Source organism: Phyllostomus hastatus, unplaced genomic scaffold, assembly GCF_019186645.2.
Source record: "Phyllostomus hastatus isolate PE091 unplaced genomic scaffold, TTU_PhHast_1.1 phas_scaffold_216, whole genome shotgun sequence".
Taxonomy (NCBI): Eukaryota; Metazoa; Chordata; class Mammalia; order Chiroptera; family Phyllostomidae; genus Phyllostomus; species Phyllostomus hastatus.
Genome location: NW_025334018.1, coordinates 23,280,622 through 23,307,324, shown reverse-complemented (window position 1 = coordinate 23,307,324; position 26,703 = coordinate 23,280,622). Strand labels below are relative to the sequence as shown.

Here is a 26,703-nt window from a genome sequence, read left to right as displayed (position 1 = left end):
AGAGTAGTGTCCGAGCGTCTGGAGGAGACTGCTCCCCGACACAGGCGTCTCCACTGGACATGTTCGCACTTTTGGAACAGTGGGGTGCACTCCCTTCCGAGCCCCATTCCCGACCCAGGACAGAGACCCCGCGTCCCGGGGGCTGAGGACAGAGGCCTGGAGGGGGCTTTGGGGTCGGGGGCCATGGCTGTGGAAAACAGAGGCGCTGGGCGTATTTCACAGCCGTCACCTTTCCCTCCCCTGCCAGAGCCGTGCGGGATGGCCCTGCGGTCTGTGCTGTGAGAACCCGGGGCGGGGGGGGGCTCCTGCAGGTGAAACTCGTGGGGGGTTGGGGCCACCCTGAGACGGGCCCTGCGGCAGCCCACTCACTCCTGGACGGCCCCAGCCCCTGCTGAGCTGTGGGACGCCGGGACTGCCCTGGACAGACAGACGCCTGCAGACAGAGGCAGGGACAGAGGGGGAGATCCCGGGTGGGGGTGGCCTGGACTTCCTGACCAGGAAGGAGGGGGATGGAGGACACGGGAGTCATGCCAGCGGACCCTCCAGTCCACGCCTGTCCGCAGGGCGACAGGTCATCTGCCCGGTGCGAGCTCTGCAGGTGGACGCCGCGAGGACGCTGCTCCACCCATGTAAACCGCACCGCCAGCTCCAGCCTCATCTTCCCCCCCAAATCACGCAAGACCCCTGCCGTGGCCCCAAGAGCACCAGCTGATGTGAGGCCCCCTGGGGACAGGACTCGAAGCTCTGTTCGCAAGGTCAGACTCGGGGACGCGGTCCAGTGCCCCCAAGCACTCGCTGCCGTCCCCCGCCCCGCCCCCGCGTGCTGCCGCCCCACCCCCCCCACCCCTCGCAGTACCTTCTGCAGGGCCTCCTCCGTCTTCTCGGGGCTGGTCTTCAGGGCCTGGGCGGCGTCGTACATGGGGATGGGCATGAACCTCAGGGTGTAGTTCCTGGGGAGGGGAGAAGGGGAGGGGTGTCTGTGTAAAGACATCTTCCGAGACCTCAACTCCGCACTTCTCTGAAACCCTGACAGGCAGCGGCCGGAAGGACGCAGAAAATTCCGGACGGCTGGCCCCAGAGCCCCCGCATCTGGGGCTCCAGACCGCAGACCCGGCCTGGGGTCCCCGAGGCAGCCCAGGCAGCCTCGTCCGCGCAGGACACCCGACAAAATGGCACAACTGTCGGGAATATGGCCTTTAGTTTCTGGAGCTCAGCCCGCTTCTCACACTGGATGCAAAGCTGTCAACACAGGCAACAAAGTACCACCAGTGGGAACAGACCGAAGCCACAGCGGGAGGGAGGAAGCCGGGGCCTCACTTTACAGGGTCTCACACCGGCCCCACTCGGGGGGTGGGGACTGACTCTGCCCACCCCCCCGCACCCCCCGCCCCCGAGTCCCAGCTACGCCGTCACCCCAGGGGGCTCCCAGGCCCGGGTGGAACTTTACACTTTTCCAGAAAGAAGTCCCCGGGAACACTCACTTCTCCATAGCAACGGCTATATCTTGAAAGCCTTGTGCGGTGATGTTGTTCTTGTCCCATATCACAGTCCTGCGTGGAAAGCGAACCCCATGGACGGTCAGACACGGGGGAGGGGGAGGAGTCTCCCGCTGACGACCCACCTCTCCCGGGCCACGCCGCCCCGTGTCTCTGCAGGACGGCGTGACTCGGGCAAGGGAAACGTTCAACCTGGTGTCGCCAGCCAGGACGAGCGCTTCTCCGGGATCACGTCCTCACGGGACCGGATTACGTGTCACGTTCTTAACACGTTCTCTGCCCAAACCGTGCGGGGGGCAAACACGCTAATCTACCACGCAGGCTCGGCCAGGCCGAGTCCAAAACCGGATTTCTGTGGCGTTCCCCCACGGAGGCCTAGGACTGGCGTCTCAGGCTGCAACTCTGTAGCGGAGACACTCAGCGGCCCGCATCCAGCAGCCGGAACTCCAGGCGCTGAGGCGCGGCCGGGCCCGGGAAGGGCCCCGGCCCGGCCCCGCCCTGGCGCGGGCGGCACAGAGGAACGGCACCCGCTCCTCGGGGGAGACCCCGGTCTCTCTGACGGGACACCATTACTTCCGAGGCGCACAGTCCGGCGCGGCAGGAGAGGTTGCCGCACCCTCAGACCGTGAACTTGAAGAGGGAGCTGTGGGCGTCCACTCACCCGACACCCGACACCCAACAGGGCTCCTGCTCGTCCGCAGGGTCCCGGGCCCAAGGTCGAGACCCCGGGCCTCCAGACGGACCCCGGAGGCCCTGCGGCAGGTGTGGCTTTTGGCTCCAGTTGAGACGGAGGCTCCGACTCACACTGGGGAGCAAGGGGACCCCACGGAAGGGCCCTCGCCGGGGGCTGCGCATCAACTCCTCGCTCCCCGGGCGCCGGGTCAGTGGTGACCCGGCCTCCCGGAAGGACAGGCGCTGCATGGTCACCGTGTGGTGACCGTTAAGAACAGCCCTGCTGTGTGTGGACACTGCGTGTGGACACCGCTGGACAGAGCGGTTAGCACCCAGTGTGAACTCGCCCGCAACCAGGGGGCCCTGTGCGCCCCTGGTGTTCCGTCTCCTCGGGGACAGGACCCGGGGAGGGGGGACAAGACGCTGGGCTCACACCCCATGCGGGGGAGGCCCCGAGTCACACCTGCCGCCCCCCCTGTCCTGCTCGCAGGCACCACAGCCACTCCGGCCTCCAGTCAGGGAGGGAGCCCCCGCGCCCGTGGCAGGGACACCGCCCAGCGCTCCGGCCAGACTGAACCCGCAGCCCCGGGAGCCGGGCCCCGCCCACCGTGCGCACAGCCCGCGCTCCCTGCCGGGCCCTCCCGCGGACCGCGCACCTGAGCTTGGTGTTGATCTGCAGCGCCTTGGCCAGCATCCTGGCGCCCAGGTCGCCCATGGCGTTCCCGCTGATGTCCACTGCGGTCAGGGACGTGTTGCTGCCCAGCGCGTTGATGAGGATGGTGACCTCGGTCTTGAGCTTGGAGTCGGCCAGGGACAGGGACTGCAGAGGCTGCAGGGGGGGCAGGACAGGCACGGGCTCGCCGCGGAGACCCCCCCCGGGGGGACCCCCGCACCAAGAGCCTGCCCGTCGTGGGCTTCCGGCTGAACGCGGCCGGTCAGTGAGGCCTGCGGTTCTGGTACCCGGGCTGGCGGGCCTGGCCCCCCCCCGCCCCGCCCCCGGTGCCCGTGGGCGCTGGTCCCCCACGGACGCCACACGGACGCCGGGCCGGCACCGAACAAGCTCTGCCCACTCGGGCCCAGGGGGAGGCGCACGGAGATCGGCTTCGTCTGAACCCGCAAACCGCAAGCCACGCCCCCCGGCCCAGTCCCGCCCGTGATTGGTGGATTTTTCGCAGCCACCAGACCCAGCTCCTACCCATCTTGAATGGTTCTGCACACGCCTGCTTCAGAACCAGGGGGAGAAAAGGAAGTCGTTTCTCAAAAAGCCACCCAACTTCGGGGACAGGAACCTCAGAAGTCTCCCCTGTACCTCCCAGGGGCACGGGACTCAGGTGCGCAGTGTGAATGGGTTTCCGCGTGTGTTTTAAACGATAAGAGTATCTTTAAGTGCGAGGTTAAAAGTCACAGAAACACCGTGTGAAGACCCCTGCAGCCTAATCAAAGCATGAAGCTCACAAATATGTTTTTCATAAAATATAATTTTCCTAAAACATGTGCCGGGAAACACACGTCTCGGGGTGAACGTAACTTCCCCATCAGTGTTCCCCAGCCTTCGAACACCGGGCCAGTCCCGGGCCTGGAGAATCCCCCCAAACAGCGGGGTGGTGTCAGTTCCAATTACATATGCAAACCCAACAGCCCACGTTCTGAAAAGTGTAAGTTACCTGCTCATTATGCCCCAACTTTAATAACCCAGGATAAGAGGAACGAAACAGGAGAATAACTGGCAAAACGCGGACACAGAGCCCCGCCTGCTCGCACTAACCAGGAATGAGCTGCGCTCGCAGCCCTGACGCCGGACTCACCCCCACACAGGGAAGGGGCGGGGGGCGGGGGGGGGGAGCGGCGTCTCCGCCCTCCAGACCACAGCCCCCCACCCCCACCCCCACCCCCACCCCCACCCCCCGAGGACCGAGCGGGAGGAGCAGGGGACGTCCAGCCCCGCCTCCCGAGCCCCCCCCCTTCCTCGGAAAAGGTCGCTCACAGCTTCACAGAACTTGCTCGTGTCCTGTAGGAATTCACAAGGACAATTAGACGTTTTTTAAGTTTGTGACGTCTCTCTTGTGATTCACAGAGGAAGTCACTGCTGCGCCCCACGAAGCAGGAGGGCGCAGGGGGCGCGCCCGCCCACGGACTTGGAATTCGGGGCCCCTGCAGGCCGCGCCTGGCGGCCCCGCAGGGCAGGGAGCGCTACGGCCCTGGGGGCGGCGGCGGGGCGCGCGGGGCGCGCGGTGCGGGGCACCAGGCTCCCGCGAGAGCAATGAACAGTCAGCGCCTTCTGCTTCCTCCGCGACGTCTCTTTTTCTCTTCAGCAACGCGTTTTGAAGGGCTGCCACACGGGGCACTGCGTGACATTAACTTTCTTCACCCCAAACCAAGTCTTGGCCCCGAGCGGCTTAAGGGGGGGGCGGGGGGATACAAGAAGGGTCGGTAGAGCTTTCAAGGAGACATGGAGGGTGGGGGCCGCTGTCTTTGTCTCTCTAACTCTGCGAAATTCCCGATGGAACTCAGATTAGCTTCTCCACACGACACAAGGTCACAAAGTCAACTCTGTGGTAAACTTCACGCCCGCAGAGGAGCCTATTAGGTGAAGTTAGGAAGTACAAGGCTTACAAAAGACGGGCTTAGGAGTCCATTTCGGTTTCTTTCAATCTATTAGCTACAATCTTTCTTTAATTAGTCATGAGCTGAGTCCCATGAAGGGTAAGCAAATTTCAGTACCTTCTACCGCTGTACTAAATCGTAACTCTTTATTCCATTTTTAAAATGAGAACAGAAAACATGTACACAGATAAAACTACCTGAAAGCATAGCACCTTTAACCCTCGGAAACACCCAGGGTGGCAACACACGCAGAACTGGGGGCAGAAGCTTTAACTCACCGATTCCTCGTCTTGAATCATCTGCACCAAGTTGTCCAGTACGGGGGCCAGATTTCTAGAGAGATTTTAAAGATGTGCACAGAGCAATGAGACCAAACGTTTTCAGGAGGCTGGTGGTCTTCGTCACTGTCCCATTGAAAAAAAAATTCAAACCTCTTACTTGGATTTCATGTTATTAAAGTTTTTGCCTAGCGCCAGGTGTTGTATGGACCGGTTTTTACTGAGCCACACGATCAAGGTGGAGAGGTCGGACTCTAAGCCTGGAAAGAATGAGGGGGAGAGAGAATCAGACCGGACGTAAACAAACGCTCAGCGGGAACGCAGGTCTCTCTTTCCTTCTTTCTTTTCTTTTCTAAGGGACTGCTCGCTCTCCTTTCCTCCCGTTGCTGCACAGGGATAAACTCTCTGCAAACTCACCCTCGCTTCCTCCTGCGCGGTCAGAGGCCTCGGAGTGGAGAGTGGCGGAGACAGGCCCCCCTCCCGTCCCTCGGTGCGAGACCCCGACACGCTGCTCACTAGCAAGTGCCAGGTGTCTCCACTGCGCACACTTGACAAGTCCCCGGCCCGTGCTGTGACAACCAGCAGAAATGGCGCTGGCGGACACGCTTCTGTGTAAGTGAACAAGGGCCCGAGCCTCTCACCACCAAGAACGCAAGAGGCCGGACTCGCAGGTCCGTTGACGTACCGAGGACACTGTAACTGGCTTTCACTTGCTGCCTGCCTACACCTTGCCTGGCTGGCCCTGGAGTCGACCTAGTAAGACTTTGCTCCATAAAGAAAGATGCATTCTGTAAGCAAATTGCTCCGTTACATTTGCAAGTCCTGGCAGCAGAGGTGCACGAGAGGTGCAGCGTTTCCCCGAGGGGGCCGTCCACCCTGGGCTGCAGTGGAGGCCGGGGTCCCTTCCCTGACGCGCTCCGAACAGCCCCCGCCCCCACCCTGTCCCGGCGCCCGGCTCACCGTTGTCGGAGATGTCCAGGCTGGTGATGTTGTGGATCTCGGCGATGCAGCCCTCCAGCACCTGCGCGCCTCCCGACCGCAGCTGCGGAGCACAGACCCGGTGGGTGAGGGGTGCCCGCCTGCCCGCACCGCGGCCCCACATCAGGACCGGTGGCCCCGTGTCTCCGACACGGCTCCGCAGGGAACGCCTCACTTAAAGACGCCCAAAGCGGCCACGGGCCAGGAGAGGCAACCCCGGGCGTGGCTGCGGCTCCCACATCACGTGGGCCCGAGAGCCACCAGGCAAAGACGCCGGAGACAGCCCCGGGTCGCCAGCAGCGAGACACTGTCCGTCCACCCACGAGCGCTTGTTTGCCTCTGCTTGCTCGGGAACGAATCTAAGGAGCCCGTTCCACACCGGGGAGGGGCCACTCTTACTCGGTGGCACCTTTCAGGAATGACAACTGCCCACTGCGTGCGGCACCACAGCCGGAGGGGACGGGGGGGCTGTTCCGGGAGGGCCAGGCCGCCCGCCCGCCCCCAGGGGCAGGTGCGGCTCCCGGGGCCCGGCAGCCGGGCGGCGGCCGTGGCCAGTGGTCACAGAAGGCTTCGTGCCCACGCATGGGGCCATGCGAGGAAAAGATGCTTGTTCCTTAATCTAATATGATTGTGACGATTGGCTCAGACCAAAACCAAGAGCCGGTTTTTCCAAATCAGCTGACTGATTCCAAACAGAAGGACAAGCTTTATCACCCAACAGTTTTCGTCTTCTTCCATGAAACCGAAAGCACAGTTTCCAGGGGTCAGAATATCTCATTTTCCTTCAGCAACGGCCTGAGTCCCTCCTTGGGGTGAAGCCTGGTGCTGGGCCAAAGCTTCCCGGCCGGCGGCCGTGTTGCTGAGCAAACTCACCGTCCAGCAGGGAAAGGGACTATCGCTCATCGGGGCCTCCTGTGGACCGAGGGTCGTGGCAGCCTCCCCACTCACGTGAGGAATTCACTGCTCTACCGAATCCATAACACGAGGTGCTATTTTCTGCTTGTTCACGTGTTGATGTAAGAATCTGAGGAATCTATTTCACTCTTTTAGAAGCAGCATTTTCATGGTGCCCTGGACCGAAACCCACCAATTTCTCCGGCTGCGTCGTCTCTGGGGCCAGCGGCCAGCATGGGGCACTGCGTTCCCGGGTGTGCACTCAGGTCTCCCCAACAGTCCGGCTCCTCTCTTACGCTGCCCCCCGGAGGCCCGCCCCCACGCCCTGCACCAAGGGGTCTCGGACAAGGGGAGCACACGAACGGACCGTAAATATTTTAGAAACGTTAGTGGTGATCATTTCAGGTATGTTGTATCTAAAAATACAAGGGGCTTGGATTCTGTATGTCTTCTTAAATTTTTGCAAAAATACTGATTTATTATCACTTGGAAGTTTTAAAAAACCAAAAAATCAGGCTCTGTGCTGCAAACAGGTTTGTGAGAGGCCCAGCTCCGGGTCACGGCGTGTTAATACTTGACGTGAATGTGCGTGCAGACTCGTCAAAGCTACAGTGAGGAATAATTAGGCAAACTCTTTGAAGAAACATAATTTGATTTTCAGAGCATGAAACAAAAGCGCTTTTGAGAAGATAAAGGAAAGTGCCTAAGTCTTCACAATTTCATTACTTGCTGTTGGTGATTTCTCTGTTGAAAATAAATTTTCTACAAAACCCTCTCCTTTCTCTTATTGTAAAGCACACCAAAATACTCCATCACAAACATGGAAAATACAGGGGCATTAAAGCATTCAACTCTGTTTGTTTTATAAAAACTCCTGACTGATAATGTTTGGAGCACACATCCCTCAAAGTAATATTTCCAACTGTTAAAAGTACTCAAATGTATCAATACACACGAATGAACCAGTTCATAAAGTACTTACACAGTGGCCGAGCTAAGGGAAGCCCAGGGAGAAAAAACAAAAATGTTATCGGCAGAAGGAAGAATAAGAATAAAGAAGCTAAAGTCTCTATCCACACACAATGTAAAAAAGCAAATTGTCAGGAAAAAAAAAAACTTTCAACTAAAATTGGCTCCCAAAACAAAAAATCAAAAATTTAAACAAGAAAATAAGCAATCTTCAGTCACCAAGAGCACTGGATTAAATTCACGGGTTACTTGATGCCGGAACTTCCCCAGAGCGGAAAGCTTTCCCCAAACAGTACAGGCTTTTCCCAAGCTGAGAAGGAGCATCATTTGCATACATTTGCATAACGAGAGGCCAGTTGGCCTGTGCCCAGCTGGTTTCTGAGGCGCCCTCCCTGCCACCCACACACCAGCGTCACTTGAAGGCAGAGGAGACCAGAGGGGAGCCGGCGGATGTCCCTCGCCACCGCACACTCTGCAAAACGTTAAAAATAAAACCACATTCTCTGGAGAGAAAAAGGTGCCCTCACTGGAGACAGCTGGAGTATTCGGGGGTTACCCATAGCTCCCCGTGAACAGTCGTATTTACACTCCAGTATCCGTAGTGGGGACCAGAGCAGCGAAGACACTAGAACTGCGAGAAAACGCCCAAAAAAACCCATGTTCCGTCCTCGAGATCCCTTGCCTTTTAAAATGATGTTGCAAATATCACAAACTTAAGTATCAAGTAAATCCCTAAATGGTCGCTGTTCTTGCACGGAAGTTACAAATTTAATTAAAAATATTACTTGTTACCCCAGGACATTTTCTCCTAAAGGTTTCTCCGGGGACACAAGCTGGTCTGACAAGATCTGGCTGAGACCCTGCGGGCAGGGCTGGAAGCCAGAGGCAGTTTAGAGGCTGAGAAAAGTGTGCACAAACACAATCGCTCCCGGGGTGCGAACGGCTGGGTGGTCGCTCGGTGTCACGGTGCCCCCGTGCTGAAACGCTGTCCCGGGTGCACTCCCCGAGAGGCCTCCCGGGAGGGACCCCCTTCCGGCCCCGGAGCGCCCCCCCCCCCCCCGCCGAGCGCCCGTCACGTGGACGGAAAACCCGCCTCGCACCCTCCCGGCCCAGTTTCCTCCCTGGCACTGCTCCTGCTGCAGCCGCAGCCCCTCGCCCGGAGCCCCTGCCGAGCGCCGCAGCCAGGCCCCGGCGGGTCCTCAGCCAACACGCTCGCCCCCCTCCCCCCCGACCGCCGCGCCCCGTCTTCGGCTCCCTCTCTGCCTCTCCCCCGCGGCCGTGAGGCTTTCACAGGCGGGCGCAGGCCCCTGCCTCCCCCCAGGGAGACGCGTCCGTGGGGGAAACACCCCAACACCGGCGTGACCGCGGCCCCGAGACCCTCGCTCTGGAGCCCCCCCCGGGGGCCGCAGTGTGCACCCACCCCTGGGTGTCTGCACAGGCGCTGAGTCCAGGCCCCCTGAGGGTCACCCGGGGGCAGCCATGGGGGCGGGGAAGGGCTGCTTTGTGCCCGAGTCAGCTGTGACGGTACATTTGATGAAAACACGTTTCCTCTTAGGCTTTAAAGCAGCCTGGAGGGCCACGCCCACACAATGCTTGGGGAAGGACGGGGCATTCATTCTGACACCTGCAGGTCAACGGTCTTAGCAAGGCAGTGTGGGCACGCGCTGCAACCCCTGACGCTCAATCACCAATCACGGCTTCTCTACAGTAACCGCCCCAACCCCTCCCCGCGCCCAGACAACAGCTCCGCCCTGAGCCAGCACCGCCCTGCGGACTACCCCCCCCCCCCCCCCCGCCACCCGCCGGGCCCCCCAGGGCGAGGAGCGGCGGCTGAAGAAGGCCGGTCGCCCCGAGAGCCAGTGGCCGGTGGCCGCACATCGAAGGGCCTCTCTGCCTCCAACGTGCCCGCCCTTTGCTGTGACCCCTCCACGCCCCCGGCCCCCGGGCTGCGCTGGTCACAGAAAAGAAATCACTCCCGTCTGGTACTGAAGGGCCACGGAAAAGGTGGGGACGCGGCGGCGTGACTGACGGGGAACATCCCGGGAGCACGGGCCTGGTCTGCGAGGGCGGCCGTCATCTGTGAACCAGGGGCTCGTGGCGCCGCCCATCCATCCGCCCGCCCGGCCCCACTGGAGTGAAGGGCACAGCCGGGCGCATGGGGCTCAGCCTCCCCGGTAAAAGTGGCCTCCGTGGGGCAGGAAGTCGGGGCACAGGACCACACGGCTGGCCACGGCTGGCCACGGCCGCGCGTGGGGCAGACCTGGGTCCGACGCAGGAGGGGGACGCTGGGCCCGGGCTGGACGCTCGGAGGGGTGGCCCCGGGCAGGGAGGGCGGGACAGCAGCGTCCAGGGCGGGAGGACAGAGGACACGGGGGGGGGGCCCGGGGACAGCGCAGGCGCCGCCCCAGGCGGAGCAGAGGCCGCGTCAGGCCCGTGGGGGGGGGGGGGGGCCCGGCCCTGAAGTGGCCTCCGGCTGCTTCCCGGGTATTTCCTCACTGGTCCCCACACAGAAGAGGAACGCTTCCCGAGGGCCAAGCCCAGGCGCCCTGCACACTCGGAGACCTGCATCTCGGTTCTCCTCTCCCCGCTCTTATCTCGGACAGGCGGCGACTGGGATCGCGGCGGCTTTGAGGCGTGTCCCAGCGTCCCTGCTCCGAGTCGAGACCCTGCGGAGTCAGACCTGGGACGAGACGGCCTCCCCCTCCCCGCCCTGTGGGGCCAAGTGCGTCCTGCGCTCGCGTGTGCCCCGCCGGGGACGCCGCCTCTCGCGGCGCAAGTCTCAGGGCCTCACCACAAAGCACCCGAGCCCCTGGCCCCGAGAACGAGGGTTTACTTTCTTTCTTTTTTAATCCTTGAAAACACACCTGAATGCTTTCTGAACGGGGCGCCGTGGCTGTTTGGAGACAAGACCCACAAACTACTGAACATCGGAACCTCCCTCGGCGTCTCTCTCTGCCACACGGGTGCCCTCTGGGGCCCCGGTCCTTCCGGGAGAAACGTCCCACCCGGGAGGCCGTCCCTCTCCCGGCGCCGCCCCCGCGGTTCTCACCTCGCAGCCGCTGAGGTCCAGGGACACGGCCTTCAGGTTGTGATTGCTGGCCAGGCTGAGCAGCAGCGCCCTGGGGAGGAGACAGCGGTCACCGCGCCGGCTCGGACGCGCCCGCACGCGCCGGGAAGACCACGAGCGCCTGCCCGCGTCCTCTTTAAGCTGCCGACTGCGCTTCTGCCTCTGGCAGCCAGGGACCTGGCCCTGGCAGCCTCTTCTGCTGGACACGGGGCAGGGCCCCCAGGAAGCGGACCCGACAGGACTGCCACTGGCAGGCAGACAGCCCGGCGGCACCCCGAGACGCGCATGGGAGCTGTGTGCGGCACAGAAAAGGCCCCCCCAGCCCCCCGAGACTGCTGGGGAACGGCACACGGCCCCTTTAGGATGCCGACTCGGGCGGCTTTGCTGCCGGCCGCGCCGACAGCCCGAGCCCCGGAGGCTGTCGTTTTTGCAGCGGTTCCACTTGGAAACCTCTAACGTATCGACTCAACAGCGTTTCCGAGAGAAGGGCCAGCTCCAACGTCTGACTTTTTTTTTTTCACACACTTCACTGGACAGACGTGCAGCCGCACGGGACTACGGGAAACACTGGGAGGGGGAACTGCACACGTCTCAGAAAAGGGAGAAGAGAAGGCGGTCCACGGTTCAGATGAAGACTGATGTCCTAGTAACGGGAGCAGCAGGCACTGACTTGAGCGCCATGCAGATCACAGGGGCGTCAGCGCGGACGCGCAGGCCAGCCGAGGGCGGAGCAGCCGGGTGCGTGCTGGGTGGGAGCCTGCCTGACCGCCCGGGGCCACAGTCAACGCGAAAACACATTCTCTAGACTCAGGAAGAGGGGGCTCCGTAGCCTCCTGATTCTTTCTGGGAAGGGTGAGCGGACATTTCAAGGAGGATAAGTCATCCTCAAACCCTCGTTTAGCTGAAAAGCCCAACTCCAGCGCCACACCCCCCCCCCCGCAGATGGCGCCCCACACAAGCTCCGCCCGCCCAGGGACACGCCACCTGGAGAGACCAAGGACATCCAGACACCAAGGCACCTGAAAATCAATTCCGCTGCCCACGTGTGTGTAGAGTTTGATTATTACTGCTCGTAGAACTCTTGGGAATACCGATTAAAGACACACACATGTGCAAGAAAACACTAAAAGTGGCCCGAACGGGGGTCCACTGACAGGTAGCCACACCAGGGAACACACACACACTTACAGCCTGTGGTCGGCGCCTGTGACCACGGTCCCCACGGAGGGGAGGGCTCCCCCCCACCCCCCACCCCCCCACCCCCCCACCCCCAGGAGAGGCCAGAGCAGCAACAGTGGGCAGCACACTGCGAAGGAATCAGACTCCCTTCTGCCCAGAGCACGTGAGGTGAGGAAGACCCTCGGTCTTACTAGGACGACACGCCTTCCCCCCTTCCCTGGGGGGCGCCCGTCTCCTGCGCCGACCTCTCCGAGCCCCGGAGGGGAGGGACGGTCCACTCACTTCAAGGGCTCGGGGGCCAGCTTCGTGCCGGACAGGTTGATGTGCGTCAGCGCCAGGGAGCTGCCGAAAAACTGCTTGAAGGACGGGGGCACCTCCTTGCCTTTCCTGAAAGACAAAACCCGGAGTCACCCTGGCCCTCGCTGCCCGGCACCCGACTTCCAAGCGGCCGCACCGCCCCACCGCAGGCCCACACGCCGCGACACGCGTGACGGGTGTGGCTCCCAGAGCCAAGGCCACGAGGCCGGCCCACGAGGGACACGTCCCACAGCCACTGTGGCTGGGAGCCACGGAAATGGGGCGGGAGGGCTGTCTGTTCCCGGAGCCCGTCCTGCCTGTCGCGCCCACGGAGAGGCCTGAGGACCGGGGCTGGGACAGCAGCCTGGCGGGCGGCCCACAGCCCAGTGCCGGCGCGGCGACCTCGAGGTCATTGCTAAGGGCTCCGTGTGTGTGTGTGTGTGTGTGTGTGTGTCCAGTTTAACCCCAACCTTCCACGTGGAAGACACGCGATTTGTGAGCACGGTCTTTCCCCACACGTGGAGCAGCCCACGCCTGAGGACCGGTCATCACGGACGCCACGGGAGAACCGATGGCATGGAACCCTCGCGGCCTGTGACCCGGGCCCTCGGTCCACCCGGCTCCGCCCACGCACGGCTGCCCGGCTGCCGTCCACCCGAGAGCCAGCTGCGTCGTCTCAGTCCACGCTCGGACTCGGGGTCCCTCAGACGCCCAGCCCCCCGACCGCGCCCCGCCGATGCGCCTGGGGCACGTGCGCGCCGTGGCAAAGGTGCGAGTCGCTCGGGGGCACCCACGGGACTCCAGAATACAGAGTGATTCACCCGCAAGGCACAGCAGCGGCATAAAGCTCGCGGAGCAACGGCACTCCCCACACGCACAAGGGTGGTCCCTGTGGGTGCAGGAGCTGTGGGAGAGTCAGCCGAGGAGCCGGGGGCAGCTCTAGCTTTGTAAGCGACTCCCCGCGTCACCCAGGAGCGAGCAGTGGCTACAGCAGCGTCCGCGGCTCGGGGTCACGGAGAGGGGTGCTCAGTGTTGTTGGCCTGCGCTGACCCCCCCGAGGGCCCCGCACACACGCACTTGTCCCGATTCCTCCCTGTCCCCCCCCACCCCACGTGGCTGCTGCCGCTCGGGAACACTCGCTGCTTCCAGTTCTCAGCCCTGTCCTGCCAACGGTTCTCAGTCCACCAGGCAGCAGCGAGGGCCTCAGGCGGGCCCCCCCGCTTGTCCGAATGACCCTGCACGGGTTTGGGGGGGACCATCCCTCTGATCCCCAGGGGCTTCTGTTCACCTCCGGGTTCACCACCGGGGAACCCCTGCGGCAGCGGCTGAGAGCCCCCCGCCCCCCCGGACCGACAGCACGCCGCCCCGCAGCCCTCGCAGGCCCGGCTTCCTCGCGAGAACACCGAACCGCGGCGCGAGAGCAGCAGCCGCAGAAACGTGACCTTTCCGGGCCTCGGGTTCACAGACACGTGTTCGTGGAGGCCACGTCCTCCTCTCACGCACGACCGTCACCCTCTGTCGCTCTGCCGTCACGACCGGCAGGGTCCCCCGGGGGACGGGCGGGCGGGGGCCGGCGTACCGGTGCGAGAAGACGGCCCGGGAGAGGTTGAGCACGGCGAGGTACTGGAGGCACCCGCGGAGCAGCGCGCCGCAGACCTGGGGAGACAGGGCGCCCCGTTCTCACAGCGCTCCCGGCCGGGGAACCAACCCTTCGTGGGCGACACCCCCCACCCCCACCCCACCCCCACCCCCACCCCACCCCGGACCAGCACAGGACCGTTACCATGTCCAGGGAACATTCTGTGTTGGATAGATCCAGGTGGGCGAGGGCATTCGGCTGGGCCAAAAAGCTGTACATGTGCTTGGAATAAAAGACAAAAAGCAAACACGTTAGGATCTAGAAACACGGGCCCCACGCAGAGCAAGGTAACACTCCAGAACGCGGCCACCCAGACCCTCCCAGCACTGCCCTCCAGCCTCCGCACGAGAATGGGCAGAAGTTCACGCCCTTGAGTTCTCTCTCCGGGGAGCAAAACACTCCAAGGGAGAGTTAAAATGAAAATTATGTGTGAGGAAAGATAAGGCCAAATGGAATCTCGGCTACAAACTCTCGTTTTTTGCACACGTCCTACTTTTCCCGATCGGCCCCGTTTTCAGGACCTGGGGACAGTGGCAGCGAGCGTCCCCTGCTGCGGCGGACGCGGCCCCTGGAGGGGAGTCGCCCCGAGAACACGCCGTCACTCCTGAAACCCCTCGAGGAGCCACGAGCTTGACTCTGAACCCGGAGGGACGGTCTCGGGCTGCACTCTCTCTGTCCACGCGACCCTCCTCCTGCCCTGCGTCTCGTCCAAGGCCAGCAGGACAGAACCCAGGGCGTTGTCCACTTTGTCTGGTTTCCATCTCCCACGAGGCTGAGACCCGGCAGGTTTCGGGGGGGGCCCCCGATGCCGGGACCCTGGCCCCCCACCCCCGCCGTGTGCGAGGCCACCGGCCCAATGAAGCCAGTGGGTCCCTGTCCACCCCCACGGCCCAGTTCTCCGACGTGTGAGCAGCACCTGCCGGGTGGGTCAGTGACACCAGACCGGCTGCGTCAGGACGAGTTCTCACTGGGCAGGGGGCCCGGCTCTGGGCTCCGCCCCCCTTCACCGGACGCGCGGTTGTGCTCCCGGCCACCAGCGGGGGGAGCCCTCATCGCCTCCTGTGCTCACAGGACCCTGCTGGGGGGACCCTGTGGCTCAGGGCCAGGTGAGGGCTCCCTGCACCTGCACCAGCACCTGGTCGGTGGGGAGCGTGCCTTCAGCCAGGGCTCTCATCTGTCACTGCCAGATTCTGGGGGCTTCCATCTCGGGGCGGTGCAGGGGGACCAGTCCCCGTGCCGGGGACAGGGGAACGGGGCGGTGGGGGGGTGGGGGCGGTGCCCGGGAAGGGTGCTGCCCGAGGTTTCAAGTGGAAGGGGCACCGGCCCGGGGGCGACACTCGCTGCCCAGCGGGGGAGGGGCACGCGGACGGGAAGCGAAGAGGAGGGTCACCGTGTTTTCACCCCCAGAGAGTGGGACTAAGTGAGTCGGGTCCCCACTTGTGTGTGGTCCCCAAACTCTGTGACGGGACCCGAGGGCCCACGGACCGCATCGGGCGGGGACATCACTCCTGGCCCCCAGCACCCCTGGTTTCCGCCAGGCACCTGCAGCGAGCGGCGGTGCGGCTGCACGGGAAACCTCGTGCTCCAGGTGCGCGTGGGGGGGGGGCGTCCCCTGCATGCACACGCCCGGAGAGCCCCGCCCCCGCCGACCCGCCCCCACTCCCTGCTGTGTCCGTGGAGCACGGGACTGGGCCCGCCCCAGATGACTGGGCGTCAACCGCCCACCACACACAGAAAACACGCGTGTCCCCAACAGAAGAATTTACCGGTGACACGGCTCAGTTCCCGTGACCCACCTTTCCTACCGGGGACGATAACGTTTTCAAACCAAGAAAAAAACCCCTTCAGACAAAGTATCTCAAAAAGAACTTACACCTCAGCAACAGTAAACGGGGGAGAGAAAACAAAAAATCCATGTGACAGGGGACATTTAGTTACGGAAGGCTCTGAAATTTTCTGGAAAACATTCCACAGGCTCATCATAAACCTCGTGATTCCCAGGGGTCACGTGCAGGGGTGTCCGACCTCGGGCGCCTCCGGGCCCCCCTGGAAGGGGCAGCGCTGTCTGGGGCCGCCCCGTAAACACACAGACGCTGGCGAAAACCGATGCGCAGGGAAAGGTTTCGGGTAAACACACGGTTTTGTGTCGGGCCCCTCCTGGGCCGCGTGCACCCGCAGCCCGCAGGCGGGACGCCCCTGGGGGGGGGGGTGCCGGGCAGGAGGCCGGAGCGCCGCGCATGGGCACCACTCCCGAGCCGGGCCGCGGGCTCGGCGGGCGGCCGCCGCAGGAGGGGGGGAACCCACCGAGAGGTCGTCTCCGCGGAGGACGTTCCCCGAGAGGTCCAGGTGGCAGAGGGTGGTGGCGGTCAGCGGGTTGGCACTGAGGGACTGGGAAAGGCTGCTCACCCCTGCAACAGCGAGAAGATGCGGGTCAGTCCCCACCCCGGGGGGCACGGTGCACGGTGAGTCTCTACACGGCACACGGGGCCCCGCCGCCCGTCACCCTGCGGGGCTGAGCCGGGGGGAGAGCGCCCCCTGGGGGAGGGCGGGGTGGGCGCAGAGCCGCGAAGCCACCGAGTGGAAGAACCTGGCGCAACCGTGACATACTGTCCCACGTGTTCCGACGTGGACGCAAAAGGTTTTACTTCGACGGCTGAGAACAAAGCAGGCGACCCGACCGTCTCTCTCTCCCCCCGCCCCTGCCGGCGGCTCCCGGCTCAGCCCGGCGTGAGGTCCTCGGTGATGTGGGTGACGATGCAGGTGCTCCATCTCCCGAAACACCCGGGGGCCCGTGGGGGTGCGCTGCCCCGCCCCGCCTGGCGTGGGAGCCCCGGCAGGACCGGGGGCGGGGGGTGGGCCTCACAGAGGGGACGCCCGCGTGCACAGCAGGAAACGCAGCCCAGAGACAACGCCCGTCTTGAACTCTGCCCACTGTGCACACCGGTCACTTCCCGGCTCCCTGGGAGTGGACGGAACGAGGCCAGAAACGCCGCCTCCGGAACCAGAACCAGGAAGGAACACACGGTGTGGGGCCGGGCGGGAGGGGGGGTCGTGCCCGTGGGTGCCAGGCCTGCGACCCGGGCCGGGCCACAGTGGCTTTCTAGCAGGCCACTCCCTGTCAGGGACAGCGCGGGCTCCAGGAGGGTCCCGAGAGGTCGTGCAGGGGGACAGTCACCGATCCCGACACGGCAGGGACACGGGCCACCGCCAGTGCTTCCTGTTTGCGCCAAAACCCCGAGGTTCTCCCTGCATGTTCTGGAAACACGGCTGTTCCTAAACTGAGCATGCTTTTAGAAGTTAGTTTGTTTTTCTAATTTTCAGTGAAATCCCTGAGGATCTGGGCTGTGCCTGACGAGAAACAGGACAGGGGTCTTGTCCCCAGGTGGCCAGGACCCCCACTGGGACGAGGGGCCGGGCCAGGCCCAGGCTGCCCGCCGGGGGCCTGAGACCCTCTGGACAAAGAGCAGCGGGAGGTGCAGGGGAGCGGCCCCGGGTGTCTCTGAGCAGGTCGCCAGAGCCGTGGTGTCGTGGGGGGGGTGGGGGGGGGGTGGGAACGGGGGTGGAGCGAGAAATAGTTTACTGAAGTTCGAGGAGGAATTTCTTGGCCACCGACTCGACATTTACTAAGTGCTCGTAACATGTTTGTTCAAGGCCGGGATTTAGGGAACTAAGGCCCGTTCTTCGCCCTCGAAAAAGTTCAGAGGAACCGGACTCCGGGGGTGGGAGTCGGCGCGCAGGGAGCAGTGATTCACGGCTGCGGGTCTTTGAGGGAAGCCACTGCGTCCCGGCCTGGACCGCGGGGACCCGGGGGCCACCGCCTGGCCCCCCACGTCCGACCCAGGGCGATGGGGGAGGCGGGGCGGGAAGGAGAGAGGCAGGGCGGTCGGGCCGAGCAGAGGCATGAGAAACGAGCCCACATGGGCAGCCGTGGGAGCCACAGAGGCCCGCGCGGCCTGAGGACGCTGGCCTGCTGGGGGGGGGAGGTGACGTCAGCGGTGGTGTGTGGGGCCCAGCTCCTCCGTCTGCCCGGCCCTGGAGCCACTCACGCCTCCTGTCTCGGGGAGCCTGCGTCCCCGGCAGGTGCGGAGCCCACCAGACTCCCACCGGGACGGTCACCTGTGAAGCCGTTTCCTCCTCGAGCCGTAACCGACCTCAGTGGGCCAACCCCCAGGAGGGCCGGGCCGGTCAGTGCGGACAGCACAGCGCCCTCCAGTGGGCGCCGACGCCGGCGGGAAGAATCCCATTCTGCGCCCGGCCCCACGCTACTTCGCGGAGTGGGGGTCCCCGGCCACCCTCGAGAGCCCGCACGCACGGGACGCCTGAGTTCACGGGCCCCTCAGCAGCGGGAAACCCACAAACGTGGGATGGAAAACGTTCGGCCTCGCCCCGCCCACTGCCCGGCCTGCGGGCTCGGCTGCCTGGCGGCTCTGCCGCTCCCGCGGGCGCCCGGCGGAGACTTCGCAGCCGGAGCGGGTGGCGGCCGATGGCCTGGGCCGACACAGCCCGGCCGCCGGCAGGCGGGCCCTGGAGACCCAGAGAGCCGTCACGCCGCGGACATCTGCAGAGGGGACGGCGTGTCTGGGGCAGCGTGCAGGTCGTGGGGACATGAAACAACTCCCTCCTGAATTCCGGGGCCAGGACGCCGAATGCTTCCCGACAACCGACGACCAAACCAGAGAGGCCGGCCGAGCTCCACAGGGGCTCACGGCCGCGGCCGAGGGCGCAGCCCCATCAGCTCCCGCGGCCGGCGGCAGGGGCCACGGACGCTTTAAACTTCAGCGCTTGGGTCACACGGCACATCCATGTGCACAGGGAGTTGTGGGAGCTTCCAGGCCGGGGACCACGGCCACACCAGCCGGGTGACCACCCAGATCTCCTCCTGCGGGGGCTCATCGGGCCTCTAGCGCATCCCCCAGTCAACTGGGAAACGCCAGGACGGGTTTTCCCTGAGCTTGCTGGGCCACTCCTGCAAACCCATCAAATCTGGGCTGGGGCATCGGAACCTCCGCTAACCCAGCCTCGACTGGGCATCTGCCGCAGGGGAAGGGGTGCAGCCTGGTGGGACTGGGCCCTCCCCCAAGGCCCCAACACCGTCCCCCGCAGCCAGCATCAGAACCGAGCCGACTGTGGGACACCCGCCAGCACCGGCAGCGGCCTGGTGCAGGCATGGGCCCGGGGCCGAGGGGCCCGGGCGCAGCGCTGTGCTCGAGCGGAAGAGGGGGCGCACGGCAGGGGCGCACGGGAAGAGAGCGGGGCCTCCCTCTCTGCACGGGACGGAGGGGAGTTTTCAGGCAGACGGCAGGCGTGCACGAAGGCCCGGCGCTCATGGCGAGGTGTCGGGGCTCACCGTGCGCTGCCGACCTGCGGAAGCGAGAGTGGGCGGGGCCTGCGGAGCGCGGGGAGGCCCGAGGGAGGGTGGGGAGCAGGAGCGCCCCGGGAAGGGCGAGCCGAGAGCGGAAAAGGGGGGGACAGGACTGGCAGCAGGTCCCAGGTCCCCTGACAGCTGGGGGTGGGTGGGGGCGGGGTACGAGGGGGAAGCAGGGACACAACCCACGACTCCGCGTGTATTTCACAATTGTTCTCGACTCTGGAAGCGCTTTAGACGACTACACAGAATCCCCATCTCCTAACTTCCCCCTAAAACTGCCGGCATGGGGTGAAACATGCATGTTACGTGCAGACACATAGCTCAGCGATGGTCCCAGTCCAGGCCCCACAGCGCAGCAGACACACGGCGGGCGGAAAGGGGGTGAACGAGAGACACGGTACCTTTCGGAGACAGTGAGGTCTTAGACAGGTTTAAATGCTTCAGTCCCTTCGGGAGTTTGGCAAACTGGACACTCAGCGAGGACACACCTGAGGACGGAAAGGACGCAATGAGGGCTTCCGAGGCCCCGAGGGCGTCTGTTTCCCACGGCCTGAGAACCCAGCCGAAGTCTGAGGGGCGGCCGCCTCTCCTTCCCGGTGCCGGCCCTCGTGCCCCGACCGACCGTCGGCCCTCGGCCTCCTCCCCTTCCCGCCCCACGGGGTCGGAGGGGAGGAAGGTCGTTGGGTTGGGGGTGACGGTGTCCAGTCTTGACGGTCAGAGACGGTTCTCTCTGGGCCGGGTCCACGCACTCCTCGCGGTCCTGTCTCAAGTGCAAACCCTCTGGGGGGAGCGCCATCCCCGGCCCCCGCCCTCCGGCCTGCATCTCCACGCGCCCGTCGGGCCCCTGGGCAGCAGGTGCGTCCACGCCACCCAGTTCTCGTCCAGAGAAGCAGTGCGGTCAGCAGTGCTCAGGGAACAGCTCTGCTTCCTGCGGACGGATTCCAGCACGTCCCTGGCACCTGGCGAACCACCTCGGGCGACGCAGCAGCCTGTGCTGTAAGTTCTCAGAGGTGGGTTTTGGGGCCTGAAGTAGCTCCCGGGGAATTCATGGGACCGACAGCCAGACAGTCCCCGGGTGTGAGAGCCGCATGACCTGTAGTCACTTCTCATCCAAGGGCGGCAATAAACACGCTATTTCCCGGGAGGAAAGAGGTAACACGTGTGAGTGAGTGTGAGTGTGAGCATGAGTGTGAGTGTGAGCATGAGTGTGTGTCTGTGCCCACCTGCTGCTGCAGGAGAGTCACCGGCTCCGGGGACCCCTGGGCTGGGTGCGGCCCGCCAGGGCAACCCCAGTGCCCTGCAAGCTTTCCCGAAGGTCGTCGGCAAACACTGAGGGTCGTGCAGCCTGACCGAGGGCCCAGGTGGGTCCCCCCACGACGGTGGGTGTTCTGGGGGCCCCGGCCTATCTCTCCACAGAGTTTCAGTGTCAAACACACTCGACCACCACTGGTTTAAATGATGTTTAACGGGTTTTCTATCTGAATATTTCTAGAGACTTGAATATGTTAACCCACGTTATTTATTGCAAAGAGAGGGCAGGCCTGATATCTAGTGGATACATTCTTGTAGAAGAATGAGTAACTAACAAGTCACTGTGGGGGGTGGAGATGGGGTGACTTTTAAAGCCCGACCACCCCAACGGCGAGACCGATGTAAGAAATGGGTCGTCTCGACTGTCCCCTGTCGAGTCGAGAAAATAAACCCGTTATTACAAACCTCCCCACAAAGACAAGCAAAAGAAACCCAGGGTGGCCGAGGACGCAGCACGTAAACCTGCGCCTGTGAAGTTCAGGACTAAACCAGGCCGACCCAGCCCCAGGGGATCAGAAGACTGGGTGCCTCCCAGGCGGCGGAGGGCAGGGCGGCCGCCGCCGGCCCCCCCACACGGGGACACAGCGGGGCCCTGGCGACGTCCCAGCTCTCGGTCTGGGTCCTCTCTGCACGGGAGCGCTCGGTTCTAGAAACTCATTACGACGCGAACTCGGGACCGTGGGCCTCTCTGAGTGCGCACTTGTTTCAGAAAGCCAGCTGGGGACAGTCACCGAGGAAACCACAGGTGGCCTTGGGCTCGGCGATGGCTCTCAGATACAACGCCAAGGGCACGGTCCACGAGAGAGATCATCGATCCTCGGAACCCGACCAAAGTCAAGACTTCCCGTTCTCGGAGAGACGATGTCAAGGGGACGAGGAGACAAACCGCAGACAGCAAGACAGTGTTTGCAGATGCCACAGCGGCCCAAGCACTGTGACCCAGAACACGCCGAGACCTCTCCAGCCTCAACAACCAGAAACTAACGTCCCCGGCTGGTGTAGCTCAGTGGATTGAGCGTGAGCTGCGAACCAAAGCATCGCAGGTTCGATTCCCAGCCAGGGCACATGCCTGGGTTGCAAGCCATGGCCCGCAGCAACCGCACATTGATGTTTCTCTCTCTCTCTCTGTCTCCCTCCCTTCCCTCTCTGAAAATAAATAAATAAAACCTTAAAAAAAAAAAGAAGAAAAAAAGAAACCAAACAGCCCGACTGAAATGGGGGCCAAAGACCCGAGCACGCAGCTCGCCGCAGCAGAGAAGCGGAGGGCGAGGACGCACACGGGAAGATGCCCCACGCCGGCCGGCCGTCGTCAGGAAGTCGCAAACTCAAACCACGAGGAGACGCCACCACACACCCATCGGAACGGCCGAGAGCCAGGGCCCTGGGGACCCCGAGTGCTGCGAGGACGTGGGGACATGGGGACACGCCCTCACTGCTGCTAGGCGCGCAGGCGGTGCGGCCGCTGGGGGGACAGCGGGATGCTCTGGTTCTTACAAAACTAAACACACTTGCTCCTTGGTGTTCACCCCCCAAACTGCACGAGACGTTCTGGAAAAGGCAAAACCAGGGAGACGGGGAAAAGATCGGCGGCTGCCAGGGCATGGGGGGTGGGGGGTGGGGGGTGGGCGTGGGGGGGGGGTGGGGGGTGGGGGGGGGGACAGGTGCGGCACGGCGGACATTCCGGGCAGCAAGAACGCTCTGTGTGAGGCCGTGATGAGGGCCGAGTGTCATTATTAGCACGGGCAAACCCACGGAACACACAGCCCCAGGGTGGCCGTGGATGCCGGGTGGTGATGATGGGGCCGTGTCGGTTCCTGGGCTGTGACCCGTGTGACATCGGTGGGGGCGCTGACAATGGGGCGCCCGGGCACGGGGGGGACAGGAGGTCGGGGGGGGGGCGGCGGGGGGATGGCTGTGCCTCCCTCTCAGCCGGGCTGCGGACCGAGACACCAGGGTCTCGTTTTCTAATTGCGACCAAAGTCATCACTGCCCACTCGTGACCAACTCCTTGACGGATTCCGAGGCTTCACGGTGGTTAAAAAACCCTCCGAAGCCCGAACCCCGCGTCTTCAGATGCCTCTGGACTCTGAACGCACCGTCTGTTACAGCACAGCCAAAACTCTCCGCCGAGCGCCACGGGGCGGTGCCAGGCCGACCTGGGTGGCTTCGGCTTCTGCTCTTCGAGCAAAGGACCGTTTTAAAACCGTGTGTGTGTGTGTCGGGCGCCCCCGTAAGACTTCCTCAGGCCGTAAACGCCTAAACCAAGCGCAGGGCCAGAGCAGCAGCAGCAGCAGCAGCGGCGGCGGCAGTTTGACGCCACCCACCCGCCTGCTCACGCCTTCCCCACGAACTCGCTGGAAGGAGAAGGTCGCCCACAGGAGGGAATGCACGGTCGGCCGCATTTTCCCGGGGAAGCCAGGTGGCTGCACCACCAGGGACACGCGAAGCTCCTGAGTGGGGGGCGAACGGAAGCGCGTTTGGTCTTTCGTGTGGAAGGAAGAGAAAGCAGGGCTCCAGGTGAACGGGGCGGAGGGCGCAGGAGAGCAAGGCCTGGGAGACGAGGTTCTCCCTCCGCTGCAGCCGAGTTACCAGCTTCCTTCTGGACACACACCTTCAGGCCCCGGCCGCCCCGGACCACGGCCTCCTCTCCGCATTTCTTCTCTAGAGAAACACCCGGGCCGAGGGCTGAGGGAATGGCGCGGCGACGCTTATTTTTATTCAAACTCAAGAGAGAGAATTAGACAGGCCTGCGACAAGGACGTGACGTCACTGCGCAAAGGGTCCCCACTCCGGCCGACTTCTGTCTGGGGTCTTGGCCGCGTGGACCCGCTGAGAGCGGCCGGCAGCCGAACTCGCAGGAAAAGCAGAGCAAGCCCCGGCCCTGTCCCGCCCGGAGCTCCCTCTCGCCGGACGGGGCCGCGCAGGGACGGCCACCAGGAAATCGTGCCCCACGGAGAGGAGGCACGAAAGGCGTTCCAGCGTCCAGCCCCGACTCCTCCATCCGCCCTCCCCCAAACCCAGCCTCCAGCCTCCAGCCTCCAGCGCCGGGAAGGAAAACCAAGTTCACCCCTGAAAGCCTTTGTTTGCAGGCTTCCCAGGTTGGATTACCCACTCTGTGACCGACTTTTTAAATTTTTTTAAAGATTTTATTTATTTATTTTCAGAGAGGGAAGGGAGGGAGATAGAGAGAGAGAGAGAGAGAAACATCAATGTGTGGTTGCTGGGGGCCGTGGCCTGCAACCCAGGCACGTGCCCTGACTGGGAGTCGAACCTGCGACACTTTGGTTTGCAGCCCGCGCTCAATCCACTGAGCTACGCCAGCCAGGGCTATGGCCGACCTTTTCAGTCTGCGTCGACCTTGGAAGAGAAACACAGGCTCGTTCCCACTTCTCCGTTCGGAACAAAACCACGGCAGCTCCCTCTGCTTGGAAGCATTTATGCCGAAGAAAAAGGTAATTACCGAGTGTTCAGTGTTGCAATTTGCCATCTGACGCTATTAACGCGCACACACAGGAAACTCAACGTGAGGTCGCAGGTTCGTCCGCTAATCTCGGGGGCCCTTGGAAGCCTGTCACAGCGCCACACGCCATCCTCACCGCGGCTGCTCTGCGCCAGAATGGTCCCCACGGCGGGAAAAGGGCTGGAGAAGGCCCGTGGCAACTGAACGCATCGATATTAACAACGTAGCAAAGTCCTGCCCCTGGACTCCTAGCAGCACGACCCGGGAAACCACAGGCCTCCTTCTCGCCCGGGGAAAGGACGGAGATTTCTGACGCCAGGCCGGCGTCGGGAGGCAGGTGAGTCGCCAGGTGTCTGCCGGGTCCCGCGGGCTCCCTGGCGCGTGCAGACGCGCGGGAGAGGGGAGTGAGTAAACGAAACGCAGCGGGTGTCCCCACCTCCACCGCAGGCTGGGAGAACGCGGGAGAGCACGGGGGCCGCGGGGACAGGGGACGCTCGGAGGAAGGGGGGTCAGTGCACCGGACGCCCCAGCGACGCAAATCCAAACCTGCGCCGGCTTTAAAATCAGGTTTTCCCGTGTGCGGCCATGAAAAGCGTCTGTCTGATATTAGGAATCAGGAGAGAATGACTTCTGTGTTGTGAGTGTCACTCAAACCTCACGCCCTCAACCACTGAAATGACTCCTTAAGGAAAGGTGTTGACATGGCCTGGCTGGTGTGGCTCAGTGGACTGAGCGCCGGCCTGAGAACCAAAGGGTCGCCGGTTCGATTCCCCGTCAGGGCACAGGCCTGGGTTGCTGGCCAGGTTCCCCAGTGCGGGGTGTGCGAGAGGCAACCACACACTGATGTGTCTCTTCCTCTCTTTCTCCCTCCCTTCCCCTCTCTAAAGGGAGGGAGGGTACTGGACGTGCTGGAGAAGCCAGCGGCGGTCACACAGCACCGAAGTCCTGGCTTCCACGGGCCACTTGGCCACGGTCTGAGCCCCAGGCTGACGGATCCTGGGACGGCCCTCGCAGGGGGTGTGACGCCGGCCCTGGGTAGGACCCCCCAGGCTCCCCGCACATCACGGGACCAGCGTTTGTTCACCCACGAGAGAGAGGACAACAACGCCCGCACTACGGAACTTCACGGGCTGTTTCAGGAGCCAGACGAGGTGGGAAAAGCGACCGTGTCTCAGGCAAGCGCCTTGTGACACCCTGTCTGTCCCCCGGACAGGCCGCTTTCTCAGCCCACCCCAGGCCCCCTAGCGGACAGGTGCTGTAATTGTCTGTTTTAGAGACAAGCAAACTGAGGCCTTAGGTAACTTGTCCCAGGGAACTCCGCTGGGAAGGGGCAACGCCCGGAACGGAACCCCCCATGTTGGCTGCAGACGCCGCCAGCAGACGCCCCGAGGCCGACAGGAAGGGGTGGGCGGCCGTCCCAGAGTCAGTTTCTGCGTCTCATTAGGAGGATGGAATCGGAGCCGCAGCAGATGGTCCTGAGAAAACCGTGTGGGCGCTTCGGGTCAATATTTGCCAAAGAAAAACACTCTGAGGCAGGGTTCTCGGTCATCTCCAAGCAAAACAATCCAATTTAGAACAAAGGGAGGGGAGGGGAGGGAGGGGGAGGGGGCGGGGAGGGGACAGACATTCCCGAGAAGGCCGAGGTCAGGAAAACAGAACGTGCGTGTGCAGCGTTTGGGGTGGGGCGTGTGGAATGGGCAGAGCGGACCCCCCCAAAAAAAATGCCCCCCCGGTCCAAGGAACCAGGTCAGGGCCCCCGAGGGCCGAGACCAGGAGGCGAGCCAGAGCTAAGCCCAGGCAGCCGGGGCCCCGCGGAAGGACGTGGGGCCACAGCAGGATGTCCGAGCCTCTGCCGCCAGGACCCCGGGACCCCGGGACCCCGGGACCACACAGAGCTGCCGTGGGGAGCGGGACCCTCTGGCGACCACAAGCGCACAGGATACCGAAAACCGCAGCGCCCCTGGACGGTGCTCCCTGGCGCTTCCCACCCTTTTGACTGGTTTTCACGATCGTCAGGGACTGTCAAGTTCACGTCGTGACCTCCCAGGACCCTGTCGGCCGACAGTGACCTTGAGTCCCTCTCGTCAGAGAAACAGAGCCGGCCCAGCCCTGCCGCCTGCGGCGGGCAGCCACGCGGTCCCCACGCCCTCGCGGCGTCCTCCCCGTGGCATTTCCCCTAGAGGCGGGACTGTGTCCACGGACACCCTGCCCCAGGGCTGCGCCTCCGTGGCCCCCAGCCACGGCCCAGCCCGGCAGCTGCCCCCGTGGGGCCGCGTGCCCAGCCCCCTCTCTACAGGAAGCTGGGACGGGACTCGTGAACTTCTGCTCAGACGCCACGTGGGGACCTTGTCAACGAAAGGCCGAGTCCGTCTCGGAAACAGGGAGCAGATGGAGGGTCCCTGCCGGCACCCGCAGCTCCGCGTAGGAACTGATCCCGTCACATACGCACCGTTCTGGGGGGGAAAGGCCCCCCTCAGCTCCGCTGGGGCAG

At 63.6% G+C, this 26,703-nt stretch overlaps 1 protein-coding gene across 5 annotated transcripts in view; it reads right to left on the bottom strand.

Moving 5' to 3' along the window:
* CARMIL1 (capping protein regulator and myosin 1 linker 1) overlaps positions 1-26,703 on the bottom strand; it is a 127,614-nt gene that overhangs the window by 37,892 nt on the left and 63,019 nt on the right. For all 5 annotated transcript variants that reach the window (XM_045861776.1, XM_045861775.1, XM_045861778.1 and 2 more), the window contains exons 12-23: positions 19,843-19,929; positions 16,378-16,481; positions 14,218-14,295; positions 14,014-14,090; positions 12,420-12,524; positions 10,941-11,010; positions 6,011-6,092; positions 5,211-5,310; positions 5,051-5,105; positions 2,825-2,997; positions 1,482-1,550; positions 857-950 (exon numbers count right to left, since the gene is read on the bottom strand). In XM_045861776.1, coding sequence (XP_045717732.1) covers positions 857-950; positions 1,482-1,550; positions 2,825-2,997; positions 5,051-5,105; positions 5,211-5,310; positions 6,011-6,092; positions 10,941-11,010; positions 12,420-12,524; positions 14,014-14,090; positions 14,218-14,295; positions 16,378-16,481; positions 19,843-19,929 — 1,094 coding nt within the window. The remainder of the gene's footprint in view (positions 1-856; positions 951-1,481; positions 1,551-2,824; positions 2,998-5,050; positions 5,106-5,210; positions 5,311-6,010; positions 6,093-10,940; positions 11,011-12,419; positions 12,525-14,013; positions 14,091-14,217; positions 14,296-16,377; positions 16,482-19,842; positions 19,930-26,703) is intronic.